Below are 25072 nucleotides of genomic sequence, written 5' to 3'. Positions count from 1 at the left end.
CCTTGGTCTTGTCATGGTCACAAGATCAGCTTGAAGAGGTTAGATGACTCGCTCAAAGAGTTGATGTTGGTTTTGCCTTCCAATTACTTAGGCTCCTAGTTGAAGACCAGCATAAAAATGGAACACTATAATATGAATAAGATGATTTGATTACCATTAATCCCTGATCCTTCGTTCAACAACTTTTACGACCTCAAGAAGCCCCCCAAAAATTGCGCCAAATGGATTTAGTTCGTTGGCAAAACTTAACTTTTTGATCGTAAGTTCTTAAAGAATATATATGTTTACTAGTAAATCCAACACAGCACCAATATTATTACAAGACTATGATTTTGAATGGCTCAAAGCCTGTAACTGGCATGACAACAGAGAACAGGGAAGCTAAAAGAGGTAGACAGACATTGCAACTTCTGCTCGTTGCACTCTTTCAACAAAATCAAACCTTGGAGCCGGGTCAATTGATTGACGTACGTACCTACATTGTCAATTTTCATATTTTTCCACGACCTAACTTTGATCAAACATCGCTGGGAGGCATTAACTTCGACAAACCCCACCTTTCGGTTCCATTCCATACAATTAGTTATGCATCGAAAGCTTGAGCTATAATTTGGCAACTTGGCCTTTGAAAGCTCTCAGAAGAGCCTTCCCTCCATTCCCTCCCATTCTCGAGGAGTGTGTGTGTGTGTGATGTTTTCACTAATAGCACTAGGGTAGGGGACAGTTGAGACTGTTCCTTGGCCACCAGGTGTGACAGAACTCACTTAACTGAAAAGTTATGGCCCTTTGGTCCTAAGTAGAATTGAATGAATTCGTTTGAAGGCCACGTCGTCGAGCTTACATGGTGGCCTTTCGAAACTGCTCATTAAATGTGTAGATTGTCACGCGTGCCTTTCCAAGTTTGTTGCAGAAGGAAGCTTGAGGTTGGGAGAAAAGTTGGCAGAAAAAAAAGATGATGGAAAAAAGTGGAGAAAAGGGGCCAAGGCTGTTAGGCAAAGTTAGATGCCCGTGTCAAATGCCAGGACTGGGAAATGATGGCTCTCCTGAATCCACATTAGCCACTATGCAAAATATGCGGACAGGGAAATTTTATCCAAGTTCGCTCGAGCCATCTTTCTCACCATGTAAAAAAGGTCATACCTACACCTATAACATTGGTTACGGAGACACTTTCCACCGGATAACTGAATGTTGTTAACACGAGCAGATCTGAGCACATCCATAAATAAGTACCATAAGGGTACACATCAAGGAGGGAAAGCAAAACAAAACAAAACATGTTACATCCATCTATCCCAATGTGGCTTGAGCGTGTTCGGAACAAACCGTCGACTTCCATTGGAGAATTTTGCTTTTTCTATAGAAAAGCCAGCCATGCATCTTAACCTGATTAACCCTTTCAATTAGATATCTACTTAGAGGGCAAAAGAAATGTTTCTGTCGGAAATAGGCGCGTTTAAGGTTACAATAGAACAACCAAAAGAATATCATTCCCCATTTTCTCAGCACAATCTGTTGCTATTGTGCATTAAGGATAAAGATGCTCCTTTTATGTCATTCCCATCTGCATCTTTGCCTCATATTTATTTATGAACGAATCAATTTGGCCACACCTGCTTTTTGAGACCGCTCTCCTATTCCCCTCTCTCACTCTCTTCTTTTCTCATTTCTTCATCTTTAGATGGAAAGGAATCAAGGATGCGTTGGATAAGCCCAATTCCTGCGTGCAGATCTCCGATACCATGTTCCCAGGATTCTCCGGAGCGGAAATGTGGAACGCAAACACCCGACAGAGCGAGGATTGCCTCTATCTCAATATCGCCGTACCAACAACGAAACTCAATAACAGTGCTGTGATGGTATGTAATATTAAGCAGACATGCATGCTCTTACCAGATCTCAAGGGAGGCTGTCCGCTTTTCGGCCTCTCAGCGTATGTATGTATGTAGGTAGGTAGGTAGGTATGTAGGTAGGTAGATGGGAGATTGAGAGAGAGAACGAGCGAAGGAGGGAGGGAGGCAGGGAGGTAGTAAGGAACAAAGGAAACGAGACCCTTGCGTTTAGTACCTTAATAGGCAAAGGTGAGTAAGGCTTGGGTGGATGGATGCTTGTGGATCTCTTCTGCTCGAGATGCGTCACTTCAAGCGTTGAAGTTTATTGCTCTAGAATATAGAATATCAATAGATGGTGATCAGCAGATTTCGGCAATTGATGTCAAAGATATGAAGTGGGGGAAAGTATGACAAAAACAGGAGATAACGCAAGTCAGAAATGCGCCATCATGGTTCAAAGGGCAGAATTCATTGATATTGTATTTATGATAAATTAGAGTTAATTATATTTGTGACAAAGAAGAGCTTTCTGACACATTAGTTCAAGAAAATAGGATGCTCAAAATCACTAAGTACTTAATATTCAACAATTACGCCGTCGGGTCAAGTGTCTATGTAGCTTTTAGATTCTCGAAAATATTGTCTGCAAAAGTTCTCAAAGCGACGTAAATCTACATTTCCAGAAATTTGCAGTTCAGTGTTTGATTATCGAATCAACATTTTTTTGCGTCCGTAAAAAAGAGCAATAAGTGGAATTGAGAGGCCATCTTGGCATTATTTAACATACTTTCTGACCTTTCCTTTTTCTTGCAATATGGTCTGTTTAAACTAACTTAGAATCTGAGTCTGCATGGTTAAATCAGCATTCTCAATCGACGTCAATAGAGTAATCAATATTAGGCAGTTTAACTTCAGTTTTATCACAGAATTACAAATTATTGGAACTGACAGGTTCACATGAATTATGTTCCTGACTAAATGGGTTAATGCTGGGCAATGCTTCTCCTCGATGATGTTTATGCTCGTAAAATTATTTGGCATTGCAAAGAGCGTCGTCAGGAAAACGAGAAACAGACGGTTTATTTTTAGCAGGGTGGAAAAACCAATAGCAATCTTTTCCAGTCGGATCCGGAATGTGTGAGAAATGATCCAAAAAAGCAATACCATGGTCAATTCGTTCTTTCCAATCGAGGTCATGGATTGGCGTTGTTGCCGCCGCCGTCGTCGTTCTGTTTTCGGTTGTTAAGACTAGCTAAGACCCTAACCGAGGGGGGATCTTAAATGCCAACCAATTCAAGGGCATTGTTCCCCTAGACTTAAAATATCGTAAATCAATTGAACGTCAAACACGCGCTTCCAGTGTTTGTTGGTACACCATCTATCCAGAAGTCATTGAACATCCGTTGTTTTAGGTGTGGATCTATGGTGGATCCTTCTACAGTGGAACATCCACATTGGATGTCTATGACCCAAAGATCTTGGCCTCCGAACAAAATATCATCGTAGCATCCCTGCAATACAGGGTGGCCTCCCTTGGCTTTCTCTATCTGGGTGATGAAGGAGTTGACGGCAACGCTGGGCTTTTGGACCAACGCCTCGCCATCAAATGGATCCGTGATAACATCCATGTCTTTGGTGGCAACCCCAACAATATTACGCTTTTCTCAGGTACAACTCGAATCACTCCCATTATCTTGGCTTCACAAACTGAGCGTTTTGTCCAACAAGCACTGTACCACGAGTCATAATTTTCAGAATCCGCCGGATCTGCCAGTGTGGCCTTCCACCTTCTGGCCCCTGGCTCCAATCCCTTTTTCTCGCAGGCCATTCTTCAGTCGGCAGCTGCCACCAATCAGTGGTCCATGGTGACTAAAAAGGAGGCAAAATTGAAGGCAATGCGTCTAGCTGAGCTTCTAAAATGTCCTCACAGCCAGGTAAGCTCCATGGATATTTTTCTTGCCAATTGTTAAGCATGAACATGGAGGAGATGAGATGTGCTTTAATTTGGACGCCAAAGGGGAGAGCAAGTGGTTGGACACTTTTGAGAAGTGCCAGCCAGTTTCAGAAACCATAACCAGAGAGACTGTAGAGCGTCAACAAGAATCTTCCCCGTTTTTTTTCAATTAACTTATATCTTGCCTACTTCTATACTGAAAAGCAGCCATTATCATTCTCAATAATGAGAGAAATAGGGAATAATATGTGCACTTCCCTTTACGTCTGACACTGGTACGGTCTACGTGATCCTATCAATACGGTCTCTATTACCATTATCTTTCTATTCAAAGCGAGCACAGACTGACAAGAACGAGGAAGATATTGTTTTGGCCGCACAAATGAATGGAATATCCCTGATCCTAACTGACAAGTGACAAGAGTGGAGTCCTTGTCTTATTGATTGACCAAGGCCCTACCCTACATAGCACTGGGTGGTGAGATCCACTTATCGGTGAGGCTCAAACCTCTTTCGGCCCTGAGGTCAATCAAGCCCAAATTCTGGTTGCTAAGCTACCTCCACGTTACATACCCGTGGATCTAGAATGAATGTCTGGGACCAGAGTGTTGGAGCCAAATGAGATTAGAGTCCCAATCCATGATTAAAGGCTAGCTCCCTTTCTCCAGAGTTTGATCCAATGCAAGGCTGTTCTGCATTGGAACGAAAGAATGTTTTGTACGAGAGGTATCTTTGATTAGCCTGATCTGAAACGTAAAAAACGAATGGGAGACAACGTCAATTCATTCCAGAAAAACAGTCCTCATTAAGGTAAAAAGTCTTATCTAGCCAGGTTGAACCTTCTTGCAGCCACTGCAAAAGCAGGCCAATTGTCGTTCCACAAGAACAAACGAACAGCCACTTGCAATTTCATTCTTTAATGACTAATTCAGCGTTCTAGAATTCCTCTTCGAGGAATTGTTATACAGCTTGGCGTTGGTGGTTAAGCTCAAAAAGGTATTCAAATTAGATGATTGAGACCAATCATAATTCAAATTGCTTAAATCTGAATGATCAATCAGACATTGGAAGAAACATAACTATACGGCTTCCAGTCCCTTATTTGCAGCACTCGCACAAAAGTGATGGCCAACATTATTCTCAATATTCTTTTCAATCAACAGCCAGCCGCAGAAGCAACAAGCCAGTATTGGAAGGGGGCAAAAAGCGCTTCAAACGTTGTTGAAAGGAAATACTTACTTGGAGAACATCCACTACAATTGGCCACTTGTTGGCTTAAAGACGTGCGATTTGTCTCACATACGAAAAAAGTGTTCAAGAAAGAATGACAAATGGAAGGCCTCAGATTGTCAGTAACAAAGGAACATAGCTACACTTGCACTCTGGCTTCTTGGCTTGCTATTTTGTTCTCCTGCCAACCTGAACTTCCATATTGCGGGAAAATTGCACGCGACATCCTCGAGTAGAAGTGTGGAACGTGTTAGAAGGCAATGATATGCCAACAAGGGACTAGGAGATGTTCCATTTGGACTTTGCTTTGAGCCAGCACACTAGGCAGGGACAGCTTTTCTTGTGTATTCTGGAGAAGGAATAGGAGGCAGACCTTTCTTGGCTGTCGAGCACATGTATTCACAGTCTTTATGGACAAATAAACTAAAAAGGTGGAACCTTTTTGGGCAGATTTTTTTTTTACTCGAGCCCCACTTCTTGTTCCATGTGTCGGATTAATTTCATGGCAACACAGGGAGGAGTTTCACAACTTGATTTCTTTAGTACTAGACGAGATAGTTCAAAACGGAAACGGGTCTTAAAAGTGCGTTCTTTATTATGCCCTTGGAGAGGGCTTTTAAAGCCTGTTGGACGGGGAGAATGAGAAAGGGAAGGGCCAAAATCCAATTTGCTTGAAACTCTTGAGGAGTCTTGAGGGTTGGAATTGACAGAATCACTCGAATTAGACGTGTGTAGAGAGAAAGACACAAGCCTTGCTCGTTCCCACAAACACAACTTTCGTGGATAAAGGTACAATCGCAAAACATTGCTCAAACTCTAAAGGGAGTTTCGAGTTTTGCTCTTGTTGCTTAGCTAAGACAAGGATGTAGGAAAACATCGGATTGAAAATCGCGCAACCTTGTTTTGTTTCAGGAGGAGATGACCTACATGGTGGATTGCCTTAGAAATGCCAATGCCACTGAAATGGTTAACAAGGAGTGGGATGGCATTGCGTTTGGCATTATGGGGTGCCCATTCACTCCTGTGTATGACGGGGTCTTCTTCCCAGAATCCCCCAAGAAAGCGCTTGAGAAGCGACATTTCAAGAACACAAACATCCTCTTGGGCACCAATCGCAATGAGGGCTACTACTTCATCATTTATTACCTGACGGATGTGTTCAGAGTCAAGGTAAGAAGCAACTGACATTCAGGGGTAGTGGGCAAGAACCATGAACGAAGTAAAAGGTTACAAATGTAGGTGGGATCTCATCAGAAATGATTTTCAATGGCACGGTTGGAGAGCGGGTAACACTTCCTTGGAAAAGAAACAGGATTCAATTTTTCTATGCCTATGTCAAGAACACATCCCAGCATGTTTCATCCAGAAGAATGTTTAATCAACGTTAAGCACTTGTAGCTCTATAAAAATATTTGAAAACAATGAAAACTTACAAGCGATTGTTTCTTCAAGACGAATAGAAATCAAGATTACACGATAGTATTGTTGTCCTGTCATCTAAGAGTTAAGTTGCGAGTTACTACCAAAAGTGGCAGGTCAAATCCAAAGAGGTCAGTTAGGCAAGACCATAGATTAGCTCTTCCTTTTCTTCTCCAGACCAAGGACGACGTCATCACTGGACAGAGACGGTAGGGTGGGGGAAACGTAACTTTTATCGAGATGAACCGAATGCATTTTCCTTCACACAAGTTGGGCTTTAGTTAGCTCAGAAGGCGTTCGCCAATTTTGACCTCAATCGAACGTCTGCGTCCAAAGCAATGAGGTCCTAAAACTCAGTACGACGTGGGCAGAAAATGACTTCCTTAGCACCACCACCTTGGTAAGATCTTACCAACGTGGTGCTAGCTCATTCAATTTGCGCCCTCCCTGGTCTAATTTTAAATGCTCATAACTTTTGACACAAGAGTACGAATGAGATCAAAACTGACTAATGCTTTCTGAGGCTATTATTGAGTCAAATCATGGAAAGAGAAATGGAGTAGATTTATTGGAACTGGAATTACTCTTTTCCCCACTACCCCGTCGCTGTCCAGTGGTGAAGTCGTCCTTGTCCAGACCAGCTTCCCCTGCGGCCTCTCATGTCTGGCTCAATGCATTAACCCAAGACAAAACCCATTGCTTTCTTAAAGGCATTAATGGGGAATGCTGAAAAAGATGAACATTTCCTGACCAGCCCTACGTTTAGGGTTTTCCTAGTTGTGCAATCAAGCTAATTTTAACCTTTTTTTGTAGACCAAGTGTTTTATTGTTCATGTCTCTCTCTTTTACATCAAAACAAATATCAATTCATTTTTAAGCATTGAATTACATTATTTGTATCGGTTAGCAAAATCCGTAAAAAAGATGACTCCTTTCAAGTATAGTCGAACGTTTGGAATTTTCATAATCATGATTAGTTCAGAAATCACCACGAAAAGACATATGTGAGTATTGTCTATTATTTGCTGCATACTATGGGTTAAGGTTAACTATGAGTTACACAACAATTCGATAGGCAAACTCGAACAAGCCCATAGTAACGGAACGCTATCCTGGCGAGTGCTATTAGGAATGATATTTCATCGTTCTTGTCACGGTGAAATTTTGATAGGTTTCAGATTAATTTGTGATAAAAATGTGGATTGTGTTTTGTTGCGGGACTTTGGAAGCCTTTTTTGGCGTTTGTGAGACATCTTCTTTTCAAATGGCTTGAGTGAGGCAACGAACTAAAACGAATATAATTCCCTTTGAAATGGAGACTCATGGAGACGCTTTCTCATTCAGTTGGTATATGTCTCCTATTTTTCACTTCATTATACCCCGAAAATGTTTTAACTCGAACTCCTTAGCAATTAATCCCCACTTCTGTTTCATATGGTTAGAAAAATTATCACTAACTATCACTTCAATTCTCTTTAAACACACCCACATGTATGTAAATGCAAAGCAAGTGCTTTGTTATATCAAACTTATTCGTATGCGAGTTTAATTACATATTTGCAAATTTCACATTTGGATTGCGTCTACCTTGTAGATAATCACTAGTGCACTAGGAGCGGAAAGCTAATTTGATTAACTTAAGTCCAGTTATAACCACCTATTTTGGCCATTATTGGACTCAAAAAAAAACATTTTTCACGATTTGCAACATTGCAACATCCTAAAACAGATTTATCGATATTTCAGTGAGCATTTGACTTCAAGTCAACCTAGTATAAACCTAAGCATTGGAGTCTTACCTTTGAAAGTTCATTTTTTGTCAATCAAACGGAAAGAAAAGAAATCTATTTGTCTCCGCCCATTAAGCAATTTGGCCGTAAAAAGAATGTTGAGCAAGGTTTTGCCCGTAAACCAAAGTACTTGCATAATCAATCGAATTGCAACTTTTTTCATATCTATAGCTTATCTCTATGTTTTCGTACCATATTTTGGTGAAAACAGCAGTGTCCCAAAAACAAAATAAGATTTAGTGCATTCTTAACATCGAGTCAAAATTTGTATTTATTGAATGAACAAACACACTTACATATGATTTTTAGATCCCTGGATATGATTGAGTAGAACGAGCATTATTTACCAGAGTTGAAGGGCTCATTGGAAGGAAGCCTTCCGTTGTGTGAAATTGGTCGGATCATACTCTAAACGAAACTCTTCGTTTGTCCTCGTTGTTTGCTTAGTCCCTCCCTTGAACCAAGGACGATGTGACCACTGGACAATGAGTAATCCCATTCCAATCAATCAAATGCATTTCCATTCACACGAGTTACGTTTTTGTCCACTCAGCCCTGTCTGTCCAGTGGTGACGTCGTCAAAGCTACGCGTATTTCAAGCTCAGACCAATAGGACTGCAAATTGAATATGCTAGCACCACGTGGTGCTAAGCCTGTCATTTTGTGCCCACGTTGTAGTGAGTTTCAAGAGCTTATTACTTTGATACAGATGTTTGATTGAGGTCAAAATTGGCGATCGCTTTCTGATTTGACAAAAGCCCAACGTGTGTGAATTCATGTGGATAAAAGTTTCGTTTCCTCCACCCTACCCTGTCTGTCCAGTGGTGACGTCGTCCTTGCTTGGACCAACGGATCAATTAAGGCACGTTTTCCTGCCTTCACATTTCTTTGTATAGCAAGTATTGCCTCCTCCCTCCCAAGAATCTTAATGTCACCATTTGTTGTGCTCTACAATGACCTTGTAGTCTGGCTCAAGTTCTGGCCAGGCCAAATCGTTTGGAATGAGAAAGGACGAGATTTGTTGTCGGTCCATCCGAACCGAGTGGCTCGTCCTTGAATGGATCTAATAAGATCTATGACACTAGCTCAAGATCTTCTACTGGGCTGGAACGAAAAACTGTTTTATGCTGAAAATAAAGCCTTGAGATGTTTTGCAACAAGAGAGAACGTTTCCTTTGGAGAATTTTTATCTTTGTCCTCTTTTTGAAAGTGATGTTCCTTCTATTTCTGGCACATTTCAAAAAGTATTTGATCCAGCTGTTGGCTTAGCATTGTGGCTGACTTTTACGCAGGTCTAACGAAATATTCCTCGGCCCACCCAAAACAGTGCTATACCAGAATTCTGTTTACCGATAAGTGGGTCTGGGTAGGGCACAAACCAGTCTTTAGTTCAGGCTGACATCCAAAGATGCCAGGAGAACCTCGAATTTTCAGCTGCCAATTTGAAATATAGTCAAAATATGCGCCTAAGCTAATGTTTAAGAGCCGTGACTTAAGTATGTGGCTCCTCTCTCACTTTTTGACTCCAAGGATCGACAGCTGAAGTCTCTTTTCTTGTTGGTTTGTGTTTTCTTTTCTGGCAACCCTGCCAATGATCAGAGGACCTCAAAATCATTTAGGCTCTTATTGGGACAGCCTAACACCAAATCAATGTGCCAAGTTGTTTTGGGGGCAAATTCTTGAAACAGTCATTGATATGAAACAAAAGCCCAAGGGGCACACCCAATATGGTCTAATTTTAATGACCATTGCAAACATTCCTGCCCAAAATTTGATTCAAAAGCTATAAAACACGCAATAAATTGGTCAAGTTGTAACTTAAATATCAATATGTTTCATTGTAATATTGGCAAATGTTATGTTAAAATGCTGAAAATTACGGGATACTTTGCTCCCTGTGGTATTTGGTAATGGTCCACAAATACCAAACGACAAGGATAAAAATATGTTTGGGACACGGCGAAGCTTGATGTTACCTAAAATCAGGTAGGACTTTTAGCGAGAAGTATTTTGACGATGTTTGAAGGATTAAAATACGCACAAAATGAACAAAATGTCAGAATTTGATTTTAACGGATTTTCTCAGCCTAGTACTGTCTCTAACGATAACATTTGTTATAATCAGGTCGAAAATATTGTATCAAATACGAATTCAATTCAGTGGAATCAAATTTGTTCTCACCCCAGGAAAAAGGAAGAAGCTTGCTTTCTCTTCTCACAGCTTCAAAATAAAGCTATAATCATGTTGCAATTGTGTCTTTTCCAGGGCAATATCACGATAAAGCGAAGCCAATTCGAGACCCTGGTGAAAGAGTTGAACTTGTACGTCAAATCCGTGGGGATTCAGGCTATCATCTACGAATACACCTCTTGGCTCAGCCCCAACAATACGGAGGAGATGATGAAAGCCTTGGATATGATGGTGGGGGACTATCAATTCACGTGTCCCACCATTGAATTCGCTGACAGGTAAGGGATAAATAGATCAGGGGCACGTTCACTTTGAGGAGTGGGCAATATGATAGAGCCAGGTTGTATGCCCTTTTGGACAACATTCATTCGTAGGTAGTTAACCAACAGGTGGTAGCATACTAATTTTAAACTGGGTGTGCATGCTCTTGCATGTTGCATTTTTAAGCGTCTAGTCGTGAACCTTGTTGCTGTCGAAAACAAAGAGCAGATTCATCAGGAATGCACTTTTTTAGTGCATGTATTTTTGATTTTATATATCATTATTCTATTGCACTTGGTGATCTCTTTAATATAATATTTTGCTGCTTGAACATTGACACCATCAAGTTGACTTTAGCTGAATATGCGCGACTCTCTTGCTATGTAATTCCTTGGATTGGATAGTACCAAAAATTACACCCCTCGTTCAAAGAAAGACGCCCTGCAAGTTTGAATAGTTTCAGGCCAATTTTCCACACTCGTAAGATTTGAGAACGAAACAATTCTAGGCCAAACAGGGCGGTGGTTCAAAGTGGAATGAGCCACTGTTGGCCAATGATCCGTCAAGGAATTGCAGAGGCATTAACAGGCCTTCCATAGAGATCTGAAACCAATTTCGAGAATGGCTCGTTCGGCCGTTTCATGGGAAAATGAAGACGGTGCGAACAAGAAAAGTCCATCATCAAATGAGGGAATACTTTAGGTGGAAGCAGTACCTTTGCTGATTTCCAGTTCCGGCCTCAATTTTTGGCCAGACTAGGTAGATCACTCAATGTACTGTACTCTTTATTCTTGCAGTTATGCCGAGAACTTCAATAACGTGTATCAATATCTATTTGATCATCGCGCGAGTAATCATCCATGGCCGGATTGGACGGGTGTTCTTCATGGCGACGAGATCAGCTTCATCTTTGGAGAGCCCTTGAACACGAACTTAAATTTCACCGAGGAGGAGAAGACCTTCAGTCGCGACGTCATGACTTACTGGGCCAATTTTGCCAAGACTGGGTGAGAAACACAATCAGGGTTGGGCACCACTCCACCAAGCTGGTTGCATTCTATCACTAACATGTTTCTCGATGCATGACTTGTCAAACTTAAGAATTTCGCAATGCCTTAAAATTTGTCTCACTGAGCCTTGTTCCGACGATTTATTTCTCGTACTTGTTTTGGGTCTTGGGTCGTGCATGGGTCGTACACTCACCTTCCAACTTGTAGAGGTTTCGTGAGGCGTTAGTCATCATACTGCAAAATCCTTGAGTTTGACAAGTCAATTCATTGAAGAAGCACTCAGAAGAAGAGCAACACCAAATACGTAGAATGGATGGTTGTACTTATGAAAGACTCGCTTTCCAATTATTGATGGGTGACTTGCCAATGGGTAGAAAAGTGGAGTAGATTTCAAGGGAGTTCTTGTGATGTCATGACGAATTGGATTGATTTGGTGCCCATTTCGAATGTCTCTGTAAAAGCGTCTCTCCACGAAATGTTTTAGCCCAATTTTGACCCTTAACCATGCAATATTGCAAAAAAGGGAGAACGCCGTTTTGCCAACCCTGCCAAACATATCGCAAGTGCCTCGCTCACATAGGTTCACTAAGGCCCATACTTACATAAGAACGAGAGATGTATGGCATGCAAAAGGAGAGTTTGAAACAGAAAAAACGGGGAACTCAAATTGAGGTTGAGCACGAGTGCCATTTGTTCAAATGTTTGGCGTTGTCCATAGAGAGGACAGATGATCAGGATTTATGGCGCTCTCAATAGCTCTCACTGAAAGTTCTAGTACCGTATAATCAACATGGTCCAACACACGGATGATGACATTTTTACAGGAACCCTAATAAATTCCCCAACGGATCGTGGACCAAAGTCTATTGGCCCGTTCACTCTGCCCTAAATCGGGAATACCTCACTCTGAATCTGCACAATAAATCTCGCGGCAACGGTTTTCGGGCACGAAAATGTGCCTTCTGGAACAACTATCTTCCCAATCTTTTGGGTAAGTATCTGCCATAGAGAGCTACTGCACAGCTTCTCTTCCATATGAGTGACTGCCTCTTTGGAAGTGCTCGAGATTGATCCACCTTGTGTTTCCCGGATATTACATACGTACAATATCTGAGGAGGGAGGGGGGAGGGGTGGGGGAGCTTATTGTTTTTCCACTAAAAGACCCCTGACTACATTCATCACTTACTTTGCTTTTTTTTTAATCATGTAGAGGCCCTTTCAAAAAGCCATAAGGCTGCCTTGCATTGTAACTCATGAGAAGCAATCCATTAACAGGTCATACATGGAAGCAACGTTTTACCGTATTTATGGTGAGGCCAATTGTTTCCTGAGGCCATCTCTAAAGGCTCTATCCCCAAGAAAGGACACAAGAAACAGAGGGGGAAGCAGATCCGAGGGTGAAGTGGAACACGGGGGATCCCTTGACTGACATGAAACGGCCATGGAGCCTGGTTTAGCTGGTCGGTCTGGCTCTTTGGGTGGCTGGCTTGATTGCGTTCCTTCCATTTGCAAATATGCACGACAGATTAATGAAGATTAATTAAAAGCCTCTTATCTTGATCGAGATAAACTATCCTCCGGGGTTTTTATGGTCGGTCCCGCTCCTCGATTTCTTGCAGCCTCCAACGAACCCACCAACGAATGTTCATCGCTCACTTGTCAGAAGCAGTGCCAATCCAAGTCCACAAAGCCCACGCAGCGGGCGAAGAACAAGAAATTGGCGGCAGATGGCGAGGAGTTCTATGACGTCGATGGGACGTCCTCGACGGCCTCCATGGCACCCTCAGCACACGTGTTCACCATTGTTATCATCTTCTTCCTTCTGGTCATTTTCACGCTGATTCTTCTGGTTTCCTGACTATTGTGGAAATCTCACAAACGTTTTGGATCTTGGCACGAAGTCATGCGTACTTTCAGGTCATCCCAGCCTCAGACTCAGGTAATTGAGTTGTGATGAAGTACAAATAAATTGTGAATCAAAGACAGCTACTCTACCGACCACAGGCAGAGGTGAGGTCAAATGATCGTTAATCACTCAATTGCTTTCCAGCATTGCTAGGTTTGAGTTTGGATGTCCCCATAGATGACTGAAAACCCCGCTCTGCCAATATGAGGCCATCAAGTCGTGCCTTTGAAAAGCAGAAAACAACTTAGGTACCTTTTTTGCCGCTCAAGCGTGTGGTGGAAAATTTGGACAAAACAAATTTATTGACTAGGTTCGGAGAATTATGATTGCAAGTTCCGACCAAAGCCTGTAGAAGCTCACTGAACCTAGTCAATAAATATTCTTGCACATTTCTCCACTTCATTCATCAATTGCACTAAATGCTTATCCAATTAGCACCTAGTCAGATATCTAGTCACGCACCAAAGCACCATATTTCGCTTGTAAAGCCACCCCAACTAGAAACAGCACAAGCCTATCAGTATATATATGATAAAAATCAAAGATGAATGTGAGAATCTACGTGTTGATTGAGGCTCCATTTTGTTGTTGTTGTGCCAATGTCTGTTCAATCAATATTGATAAAAATGTTGTGGACAAGACTTTTGTTGTGGTGTGGTGTCCGAGGGGCCTTCTTCAATTTTGGTTTACTCTGGTTCGTTTTTCTAACCTTTCTTCGAACACGAGGGGACCAAATACCTTCTCTTAATTGTCGCTTTGTTTGGCACCTTTTTTTATCTATTAAAAATAGCAATAATCCTTTCTTGATTCCCTGGCTCAAAAGTAATCGTTTTACACGTACCAACCCTGAACATTCGCTGCTCGTTTGCGGTGTCCGTTAAAATGATGCCATACGAATGGTGTTTGGCCTCGAGGGATCCCAATATCCCGTTGGAAGTCACTTATGGGTGTAACTATTCTTTCAGGGGCGTGGAGCCATGAGTATGGATGATGGAAATGTAACGGACAACTCGTCCGTGGCCACCCACATCTGAGATCTGGCTCAGATCCGAACAACTCCCACTACGAAGTTTGTGAGATTTCAAAGACAACAGCACCAAGTATACGCGCGAAAGCGGACTAGTATGTTGACAAAGTGAATTAGTTCATTGTAAAACCAGAACCAGAAGCCATTACTTCAGTGTCATCGGTCCACATTGTGGACATCAGCATGGCTATGTTTTTCTTTCAAAATCAAAGTGACTTATTTGATCCCGTGTCAGTATGTTCATCACCACACGCATTCCTCCTGGTGATTAGAAGATTTGCAATTCTTATTATGAGGTACTCATATCCCGTTTGTGTCACCTTGATCCTGGATGTTTATCAAGGACGAACGAAGAGCAGCTAAAACTAGGCACCAGTTTACAATGGCTGCTGCTGCTGCCATTTTCTTCAAACCCTCTCACAGTATCCATTTCCGAATAGGATCGAGTTCCTTGTGGTTGTTTTGAGAGTCTGAGCTGATATTATTGTCATTCTTACACACATACTAACAAGGAAACAGTGCATCGTATCATTTGATGTTTTCATGATTCATTCTAACACTAACTATTATTCTAAATTATGCATGTTATCGCAGACAAATACATTTCGCAAAAAAGGCAAGTATTTCAGTTCGACTCTGAAAAATGTCTACGCAGAAAGACATAATCAACGGACCCCTAGACATGGTCAAGGGCGTTTAGGACTTCTGGCTTCTTTTTTTCCAAAAACTATCCATCTGATGAAAATCGGCAAACTTTGAGCTCAACTGGGAATTTGGGGGTGTTTTTATGATCTATTAAAAAAGTCAGGCCCTTGAAGAAACTTGAGGCAAACTTTGTTTGCTGGTCTGGTCATGCTAAATACCTCTTCCATTCTAAGCGGTTCGATGTTTCCATCCAATAAAGACCTGAGATGTTTCAATGTTTTTCCAGTAATAAACTAATACTAAATCGATACCAATCAAATTCCATGAAGAATACACGATTGCTTAGTACAAATTATAATTGTGCAATAGGATCCGACATGGTCTCTCCCAAGTCGATCCGAGTCGGATTGAAAAAGTCGGCTTCGTCGCACATGTCTAATCCATATCGACTTCAACAGACAGGTTAAATACAATACCAACAACTGACAGTTTCATGTTGCACATTTTATTGGCATGTGTTAATACGCCAAGAGTGTATCTGTGTATGTGTAAGTGTGTGGATGCGGTTGTTCTTCTCTAGTGACAATAAAGACATAGAAAATTAGGAAACTGTTCAAAAATCCTATGGTCAACGTGTAAGGCATACGCGGGTGCGGTTGGGTATGGGAGGCGTTCAAGTAGGAAGTACGACCAATTGAAAAGTGGCTTGTTTGTAAGCATTGCATTTCTTCTCTATCTTTGAATAGATATTGCGGCCAAATAGGAAGGCGGTTGAGGACCACTGGGATAGTCAATACGCCCTAGAATCCAACCATAACCCGTGATCAGTAGTTCGTCGTACTCCCAGCCGTTCATGAGAAAAGTGCCACCGTCCTACCTACGGGGGCGGTGGGCCCGTCCCTGGGGACGACCCCTTGACCACTCAAACCCGACTGCAGTTGTTGTTGTTGTTGTTGTTGCTGCTCTTGTTTGGCCAAAGCTACCCGAAAGCCCCCATCTGATGAGACCACGGTCGACGTCCTCCCATCGCTTTCGCTACTCGAGCAACTCCCGGCCAATCTCAGCTTTTGCGAACCAGAGCCACTTCCACCTGGAAAACAATCTGGACATTTAGAAGAGTCTTGGCCCTCGGGTATCTCTCGAGAGTGCATTACATGACATGATTTTTAGGTTCGATCCTTTTGTATCTTTTATCTTTTACAGCTACTTTTTATCCTTTGCTCTTGCCATTGACCCGGTATTTCTAAAGAATGGGAATCTTACTTGATCATTACATAACGAGCCCCTATTTGAATCATTAGCCAAATCTCGACTACATTTCCATTCATTGTTTTTGTGCGTTCGGCTCGTGCATGGAACCCCTTGTCAATAACTCTTTTGACATTATCCACGGGTGACTGCGATGAAGTAAAAGTTTTCAACCTTGGCCATTGTTCCAAAATTGTTAGCATCCTTTAAAATCCTGTCCGCTATCCTGCTTTTTAACTTTTTCACGAAGTCCCCCACCCCCACAAAGAGAGTTGTGCGAAATTTCATTCCATTCAAGGCCATGTTACTCTCAGCAACCCCGATCTAAGTCATCAACCAAATAACTCGAATCTTGACCATTCCTGCCCCAAACTAACTTAGTATCATAGTGAGAGATAGTGGCGGTACTATTCAGCTTCTGAAGCGGAGCAATGAATATTTAAAAATGGAGCACCCCTACAATGATGAAATAGAACAAAAAAAATCTTCAAGAATATATATAGATGAAAGCTAAATAAAATATCTTTATAACTCTTTCATCTTGAACTGCTGGTGATGCCATTCACAGTCGCGGTAAGGAAGTCCGCAAAAAAAAACTAATAATAATAATTCAAAGCCTAGTGTATTTGCAACCTCTGTCTCCAGTTCTCAGTCCCTCAGCCTCACGTGTCTTACCCGAGCTGATCACGCTTGGTTGTTGCGCATTGTAGCCAAACGCCCCCGGGGGTCCACTACTCCCCCCTGAGGGAACTCCATAAGGCAACGGCATGTAACTGGCCGTGGGCGGGGGAGCACTTGGGTTATAGATGGGGCCGTAGTTGGTACTGGACACTTCATCCCCTTGCCAATCACTCCACAAGGGTACGCCCCAATTGGTCTGCGGACCCGGTGGATTTCCCACGGTAGGAATGGGCGGTGCTGGTCCTTGGGGCGGGGGTAGGGAATAGGCTGGTGGTGCTCCAATGCCCGATCCACTGCCACTCCGACTGTCTTTCACCGAGAGATTGCTCATGCCTATATATACATATATATAGATAGATAGATAGATAGAAATGCATATACAACATACGTATCCTGGGATCATGGAAGGGCCAATCAACACCTAAATTTTCAGCTCAATTCCTACCCGTGTTCAGATGGGCATCCTCGCCAAAGGTGTAGTAGCATTGCTCACTGAAGCTGGTTTTATTGACAGTGTGTTTGATAAATCCTGCTTTGAGCATCTGTGAGGCGTACTTGCGCGCCTCTCGGCGGTCCGAGAAGCCCTGAACCCGCTCATAGAGCCAATCCACCACGTCTGAGCCGATGAAGGCATTCGAGATTTTGATCTTCAACCACATTCGATCCCGAACCTCAAGATTCGAATCCGGACGCTGCATGGCACGCACAATGGCGCCCATGCCCGAATTATTGGTCAAGCTCTCCGGCGGTTCCAGGTCCACTATTTCACTTGTTGCATTGGCCCCCAGTGGGATGAATTCTGAATGAAAGCAGAAAAGACGTGATCGTTCTCTCTTTCTTTGCCAACCAATGTCATCTTACAATGTTTCCTCATACATCAACTTTTGAACTATGACATCAAAATGACACACTTACTCTCAGTATCTGCATGACTCGACACCATGGAAGAAGCGGATAAAGTGGTCACAGAGGGGCATCGCCCTGGGTAATCGCCTGAAATATACAACATGTTTGTGGAGTAAATCTGAATTCGAAATTCAAATCTGAAATGAAAGGCATGCACGCACAGAAGAAATCGAACACCAACACTACATAAAAACCAAATAATTCTTTAAATGCCCTTTCTATTTTCGACATTAGGAATGCCTTGCAACAGTTCTTCGGCTTTATGAAGCTTGCGTTGTCGATCAATGATGAACGAGGTGCTTGTAAATCAAAATGTAGGAACTTTACAATTTTTTGGTTATTGGTTTGACCGTTTAGGTTGATGAAATATAAATATTACCCGGCTTATTTTGTGCAGCTGTGGCAAAATTCAATCTCTACTACGGCCAACCATGATTAATATATATTCGGATTTCGCCTTTTTGTCCAAGTATGTTGACACCAATAACACGATTTTGCAATCGTCGAAATTGACACGAAAGAGCATCTAAAAATTAAAGCAATTACCAATAACAGTGGCGTCCAGAAGCTAAGTGAACGGACTGGGCGGATAGGCACCGTTTAAAGAACTTTTTGATCTTAATGCGAGCTAAACAGAGTTGTCATTTTGAGCTTTGGAAAGGTGATGTGTGCATGCTTGTACAAATTAGAAATACCGGAATCAAGGGGTCAGTTGTTGTCAAACAAAGCTTTTTCAAAACTGGCAAGTTTTATACATTTACGACCTCAGCTGTTGAACTAAAGTATAATGTGAATGCATTTTGTTTATGGAAATACCCCGACGAAAAGTATTTGATCTCAAATAATAAATTTAAAAAAAAAAGATAATTTTTGCAATTTCTTTGAAATTATAAGAAGTTCCATTTCATTCAGGGGTAAACGCATAACTAAAAAAAAAACTAAAACTGAAAACGTTGCTTTAGCGATCCTGCAATAGCAGCAATATCTAAAAAAACTTGATTGAAAAACTTGTTAACAGATTTAGCATCCTCTTAACAAAGGAAACAATGAAAAACAATAGGGTCAAACGGCACAAGCACTAGCAACACAACAGTTCACACCAACTCACACAGGACCATTTCAGTTACCTAGATTATGCCTGGGCGCAAAATGGGACACCGGTGGTCCCACCCCATGATTTATTTGTCCAGGGAGCAAATTGCCTGAGATAAACCATTTGCAATCATTTAGGTCAATGACACCGACAATGAAATCTCACCTCTAACTGCTGCCGTGTGCGCGACCCACGCTCCAGGATCGATGGGTCTCACGGGTTCCGTTCTCGGGATGGTAAAATAGTTCTTGGAAGGAGCGGGATCCCAACATTTGGCCACAACCAATTTAATAGGTCTGAAATATGCATTTAATGATCAACTGACTGATCATGTTGGGAAGAGACATGGTGTAGTGGTCAGCGCAGTTTCTTAACATGAGAGTTCCCCAGTTCGACTCTCTTCCTGGACCTTTCTCAAGGAAAAATGAAGACGCTAACCAAACCCATAGAAGGAGAACCAATCTGATACGGATTAGAACACTGCCTATCGGAATATCAGTCGGAGGATGTGATGGCCAGCTCCGACCTTAGCACCGTGAATAAAACAAAAAAAAACTAATATTACATTAGCCCCAAGAAGAGCCTTACCCAGGTTTTTGGACCACTTCTCGAAGGACCCGAACGGCGTCGTCGTTGGACATGTTCTCAAAGCTGATCTCGTTGACTTGAAGAATCATATCTCCGGGTTCGATCCTGCCATCCAAGGCCACGGCTCCACCTTTCATGATCGAGCCCACGTAGATCCCACAGTCCCCGTCGCCAAATTTATTGCTCTGCCCCACAATCGAAATGCCCAGGAAATTGACCGTGTCCATATTTAAGGTAACCGTGATACAATTCAAGGACATGGTCGAGTCTGCGAAAAGAAATTAACCTTTAGATCAGGTAGTCGAACATAAACGAAGTGCTCAGCTAATATTAGTTCTTTACCCGTGACACTGGATATGGATCCAGCCCGTGCCAAATGAGCGGGAACACGACGCTTGGAACGGCGTTTCTGTCGATTGCGAAGCATTTGTTGAGACACCGAAGTGTGATCGGTGGACGTTGTGAACCTGGACGAGGCCATGGATTGGGCATCCTCCGTGTCCTCGTAGATGGAAGACTCCAACTCCGAGGACATCATGGAAGAAGCCGTATCCGGCATGGGTGGAGGTCGTTGTCCCGGTCGAGGAATCCCAGGTCCGGGCAAACGAGGACGTCGCGAAGAAGGACCTGGAATCGACAATACATAAATGAAGTCCTGTGAACTTGTCGAAAATGGCTCACAATATTACCGCTCGTTCTCATTCGGCGTCCAATGTCATGGCGTCTACGGTCTACGAAATGAAATGAACAATATCACATGCAACGAAAAGTTTTTTTCAGTGGAATGGAGGAACTTTACCAGCTGCTGCCTGGCTCACGGATGTTATTGAGGATTCTGTGTCATCAAAGAGATCGTCCGTTTCTTGTCGGGTGGATAGGATCGATTCGGACTCGGTCAAGTCCTCCGGGGCCAGGATCCCGCCACTGAAAAGACGACAATACTTTGTCCACTTTGCCATCTTCAATTTGTTGATAAATGCGAGGACATTTCTTTTTTCAAGTCTAACTTCAAACCCTACCAAAGTATTCGTCATTCCAATCAAGCTCATCAAGCTCATAGACTACACCTAGAGCCCTCTAGCTATACCTACTCAGATATGTTTCTTTATCAATTTTAATTCCGGTGACAACAATTCAAGGACGAGTCATCTTTTCATTTTTTCTCGCGTTAGTTTCCTTTATTTGAAATGCTCCTAAATCTACTTAACGTCTTCCCCCTTAGGACCTGAAACATCGTTGAAACCATTGTCCACTTCCTTAATATCATTCCATAATATCAAAAGTATTAAAAGCAAAATTGACGGCTTCTTGAACGCATGTTTGAAGCATGAGCACATGCAAGTACATCCCCCCCCCTCACCTCATGACCAAGTAAGAATATCAAGCAATTGACTTATTGACTTACTGGAAGGACGGTGGTCGGGTTTCACCGACCCCGGGTCCACGTTCGATTCCAGGCGGTGGCAGACCGGAAATGGAGCTATCGGTCTCACTGTGATGACCTCCTCCTCCTCCTCCTCCTCCTTCTTGACCTCCTCCATTGGATCCCACGGTCGATCCTTGGGCCAATTCAAGCCAACAGACCACTCTTCCGTTGAACAAAGGCAAGCCGGAGGAGTCCAATGCGATTTCCTCCTTGACCACTCTGAATTAATAGAAAACTCAAACATAAAAACAATAAGCTACATTGATGGCTGAAGAGTCTGGTTGCAATCTCTTACCCAAAGTCATCATCTTGAGATTTGAAAAAGTACTTGTAGTTGGGCTTGTTCAGGACTTGCTTGAGGTCGGCTAAGGTCACCTCTTTAGGGCTCATTTGTAGTTTGACCAGGTAGGGTGTGTCTTCTTCATCAATGTGGTAGATCACTTTGGTTTCGCCCATTTTGCTTCACATCCAGGCAGGAACCAAGCAGAGCACGGCTCTCTCAGATCAACCCACCACAAAGAGTCCCATTGATGGGACCTTTTCAGTTTGACCTTTTTTTGTTTTCTTTTCTGTTTGAAGCTAATCTCTTCTATCTAGTATATGCACTGTAGGTAAGAGTAAATGCTTTAGGGGTTGGGTGCGTTGGGTGGGTTGGATAGTTTGGATACCAGAAGACCTCTCACCTGTTGGCCTCGTCTTCGGATGCCAGAACAACCAGGCCGTCTAGGCTGGAATGCATCCCGATATTTCTAGCACTAATCCGTGAATCTCGCAACCTACAATTCAATTGAGCGCTTAAATTTCGATCTGTCCAGATTCCGGATTCAGTCTCAGGTATCAGTTCGGTTCGAGGTTTATTTGAAAGCGTTTGGCATGGCTTAGGTACAAGATGTGATCGATTAGGTGGAAGAAATGAGGCATCCGGCCACACAAGCGGTCATGAAGCAGGCTAAAGAGCCGGAAACTAAGGCTCGAAAAGCCACACTGGTGATATCGCCCCGGCGAGTGGGGGCCATAGCGCTTAAGGCGGCTATGGATATCCCAACAGAGGCAAGATTGGAAAATCCGCAAAGGGCGTATGTGGCTATGATTTTCGATCTCGGGTGGAGATGAACCATGGTCTTCAGTTTGCTGAAGGCGGCGAACTCCGTGGCGAAGGTTTTTAGCCCTATTAGGAGCCCTACGTCCTCCAAGTCCTGGAAATAGTTTTGTACGTGAACACTTCTGTTGGAGCAGGATGAGATGAGATTAGTTCTTACTTGGGTGGGTACGCCCATGAGCCAAGAGAGCGGGATGAAGCATTTCCCGAGAATGAGCTCAAACGTTAAGGGGTGTTCCGCGGTGAATCCGATGAGCATTCCACACCACGAGAGAACGCCGTTGAGGAAAGCCACAAAGGCCAGAACGGCAATGAGCGTGCCGGCAATGTTAGCCACGAGGAAAACGGCCATGGATGCGCCTCGGGTGGCGGCATCCAACACGTTGGCCTCGTTGCTCTTGGCCAAGGCCAAATTTTTACTATATTTGGTCTTTGATACTTTAGTTTCTGTTTGAGAGGGGGAAAATGATTGAGTGGCCATGAATGAAACGGAAGGGAAGACCTTTCATAGGGCGAAAAAAAACACCTCACCTGGATACATGAGTTTAGCACAAGCCAAAGCCGCAGGTGCTGACATGACGCTGGCTGAGAGCAGATGTGCGGCGTCAATGTTAAAGCTGATATAAGCAGCCAAGACTGTGCCCGCAATCGTTGCGAATCCGCCTGTCATGACCGCGTGGATTTCAGAATTGGTCATTATTGGGAGGTACGGCTGGATCAGCAATGGCGACTCCGTGTGACCGAGGAAAATGTTGGCAGCTGCATTCATGGATTCACAATACGTGGTTCCGACTGTGACCTGAAACCGAAGATTTCCGATGGGTTGAAAACCGCGGAGATGTCAGAGAAATGATGGGAAATCTACCTGAAGCATCCACCCTATCTTGGCCACCACCCATTGCATGGCACCCCAGTAGAACAGCATAGAGACTAAGAAACTCAAAAAGTAGATGACACTGAGCACTTTGAACATGAACACGAAGCCCATTGCCCCGTTTTCGTACACCTCGCTGAAGACGCCGTGTGCCAATGAGTCATTCTTCAAGCTATCAAGGAACACGGGTCTTTGGTTCACCAGATAACCAAAGACAAAACCAGAACCCTCGTCAGCAAACTCCAACAAGGCAGAGACCTAGATAAAAGAAGAAACATTGAACTGATGTGATTGATGACATGAACATGGACGCTCCCACCTTGTTTCCGAGGCAATTGAAAATGGCAACTCCAACCGCCCATTTGATGATGAAAACGGCGAAAATGAATTGTAGCGACAATCCCCAAGCAATATGGCGCCAAACCACTTTCCCTGGAGATTTCGAAAAGAAGAAGCCAAGAAACACGAGGGCGATTAATCCAAAAAAAGATTTCAACCGATCTCGGTCCCCGCCTGTGTCAATGATCAGGTAGGTAAGAATAAGTATGAAAATTCCTAAATAGACCGCCGGGGCCGCCCAACGAGTCCGAAACAGATCTTCCTGTGATATCTGGATTCGATCCACAATCCCATCTTGAAACTTGACGCCCAATTTCGACTCCAAGAACTTGGAATAGGACGGCTTGAGAACTTTGAAGTAGAATAGTATGGTGTACACGAAAATGGTGATAATGATGAGGAAACCGAGACCGTCACACCATTGGAGCTCCGGCTTACTGGCCACCGTGAAATGATAAATGGCACCAAAGAAGAACACATTGTACAAAATGAACCCGATCACGTAACAGCACTGTCGTAAAGTCACTTGATGATCTTCAACAAAATCCGCCAGGGCTTTGTTAAAGGCCTCAATCTTCTCCGTCACCACGTTAGTTTCAAATTGGAGGTCTTCGAAATCCTCATTGGTGATGTCGAGCTTAGTGTCCTTTAGACTTAGAGTCTCAGCCTTGGTACATCGGCCTTCATCCGAAATGTCTAGGGCTAAATTTTCCTCCCCTTGTTGATGATGCCCTGCCATAACTTCATTCGCCAAGGAGTTCTTTTGAAGCACTTTAAATTGTGGACGAAATATCAGTACTAATCATTCAGGCCAAGTCTGGCCAATGCACGATATCCTCACTTCCTGCGTTGTGAACAGGTACTCTGTAAACGACCACCACATACGGGTGAATGAGGTAATCAACTGGAATGTTTTCTTGTTTTGTAGACGGTGGCTCTATGCGCTATTGCTAGACATCATGTACGTTGGTTTGGGGAGCGGGTTTCCCCCGATTGCTGGAAACGCAAAGCAACCCTTGGTCATTCAAGCGAATTTGGGGACGGTTTTGCGTTCAAAACGGTATTTGTTGTCATTGGAGATGACAATATTTTCGAGTAATTTCGCTCTTCAATTTCCAAATGCATACTAAAACGCACAAGTGATTTTAGATCTTAGATCTGTCCTTTTAGCAGGTGGAGACTCTGCAAACATACTTGTGGCAGCAAGTGTTACTTACTAAACGAGGATGATATTAGTTAACTATGTTAAAAATTTCATCGTATTTACAATTTATTCCTTCAGGTATTCTGTTGGATTTTTTTGTTACAATTTCATATGAAGTAGCACTTGCCAATTGAGCCAGTATTAATATGTAAGTATGTATGGAGCAAGGACATTTCCTTTTCTCTTCAAATTGTGACCATTTATGACTCACTGGTCTGGATCTGACGGGATGAACTTATTTGTAACTCTCAAATGCGATCAAGTGATAATGGCATGGAATTCAGGTTTGCTTGAGTGAATAACATGTGCTTCGTCTCGATTACTGAGTGCTTACCATTTGCCCCCTAA

At 42.9% G+C, this 25072-nt stretch overlaps 3 protein-coding genes across 9 annotated transcripts in view; 1 reads left to right on the top strand and 2 right to left on the bottom strand.

Moving 5' to 3' along the window:
• Window positions 1-15149, top strand: part of LOC131882730 (acetylcholinesterase-like) — a 23228-nt gene extending 8079 nt beyond the window's left edge. For 3 of the 6 annotated variants that reach the window (XM_059229976.1, XM_059229972.1, XM_059229973.1), the window contains 10 exons: window positions 1682-1859; window positions 3245-3500; window positions 3588-3766; window positions 5929-6186; window positions 10492-10694; window positions 11475-11684; window positions 12512-12678; window positions 13308-13627; window positions 13739-13842; window positions 14560-15149. In XM_059229976.1, the coding sequence (XP_059085959.1) occupies window positions 1682-1859; window positions 3245-3500; window positions 3588-3766; window positions 5929-6186; window positions 10492-10694; window positions 11475-11684; window positions 12512-12678; window positions 13308-13546 (1690 nt within the window). In that variant the 3' untranslated portion in view covers window positions 13547-13627; window positions 13739-13842; window positions 14560-15149. Of the gene's footprint in view, window positions 1-1681; window positions 1860-3244; window positions 3501-3587; window positions 3767-5928; window positions 6187-10491; window positions 10695-11474; window positions 11685-12511; window positions 12679-13307; window positions 13628-13738 lie in introns of all 6 variants that reach the window. The other 3 variants (XM_059229978.1, XM_059229975.1, XM_059229977.1) reach the window with 3 other exon arrangements.
• Window positions 15150-15749: 600 nt separating this feature from the next.
• On the bottom strand, window positions 15750-21884 carry LOC131882729 (segment polarity protein dishevelled homolog DVL-3-like). 2 transcript variants are annotated; one of them, XM_059229970.1, is made up of 13 exons: window positions 21504-21884; window positions 21188-21427; window positions 20582-20706; window positions 20472-20513; window positions 20125-20409; window positions 19783-20050; window positions 19360-19490; window positions 19229-19303; window positions 18111-18188; window positions 17641-17994; window positions 17190-17528; window positions 16144-16356; window positions 15750-16066 (listed from the first exon to the last, which is right to left on the bottom strand). In XM_059229970.1, exons 1-13 carry the CDS (start codon window positions 21662-21664, stop codon window positions 15999-16001), a joined length of 2379 nt encoding a protein of 792 aa, XP_059085953.1. In that variant the 5' UTR covers window positions 21665-21884; the 3' UTR covers window positions 15750-15998. The 2 variants fall into 2 exon arrangements, with proteins under 2 accessions (XP_059085953.1, XP_059085954.1); XM_059229971.1 differs by lacking the exon at window positions 19229-19303 and having other exon boundaries at window positions 21504-21883.
• Window positions 21885-22049: 165 nt separating this feature from the next.
• Window positions 22050-24634, bottom strand: LOC131882731 (solute carrier family 28 member 3-like). Its single transcript, XM_059229979.1, has 5 exons — window positions 23501-24634; window positions 23173-23439; window positions 22839-23106; window positions 22468-22754; window positions 22050-22404 (listed from the first exon to the last, which is right to left on the bottom strand). Exons 1-5 carry the CDS (start codon window positions 24257-24259, stop codon window positions 22108-22110), a joined length of 1878 nt encoding a protein of 625 aa, XP_059085962.1. The 5' UTR covers window positions 24260-24634; the 3' UTR covers window positions 22050-22107.
• Between the last annotated feature and the right edge of the window lie 438 nt (window positions 24635-25072).

The sequence above is a fragment of the Tigriopus californicus genome, chromosome 6, assembly GCF_007210705.1.
Source record: "Tigriopus californicus strain San Diego chromosome 6, Tcal_SD_v2.1, whole genome shotgun sequence".
Classification (NCBI taxonomy): Eukaryota; Metazoa; Arthropoda; class Copepoda; order Harpacticoida; family Harpacticidae; genus Tigriopus; species Tigriopus californicus.
Note: the sequence above shows the minus strand (reverse complement) of the source record. Positions and strands in the feature narration are given on the sequence as shown.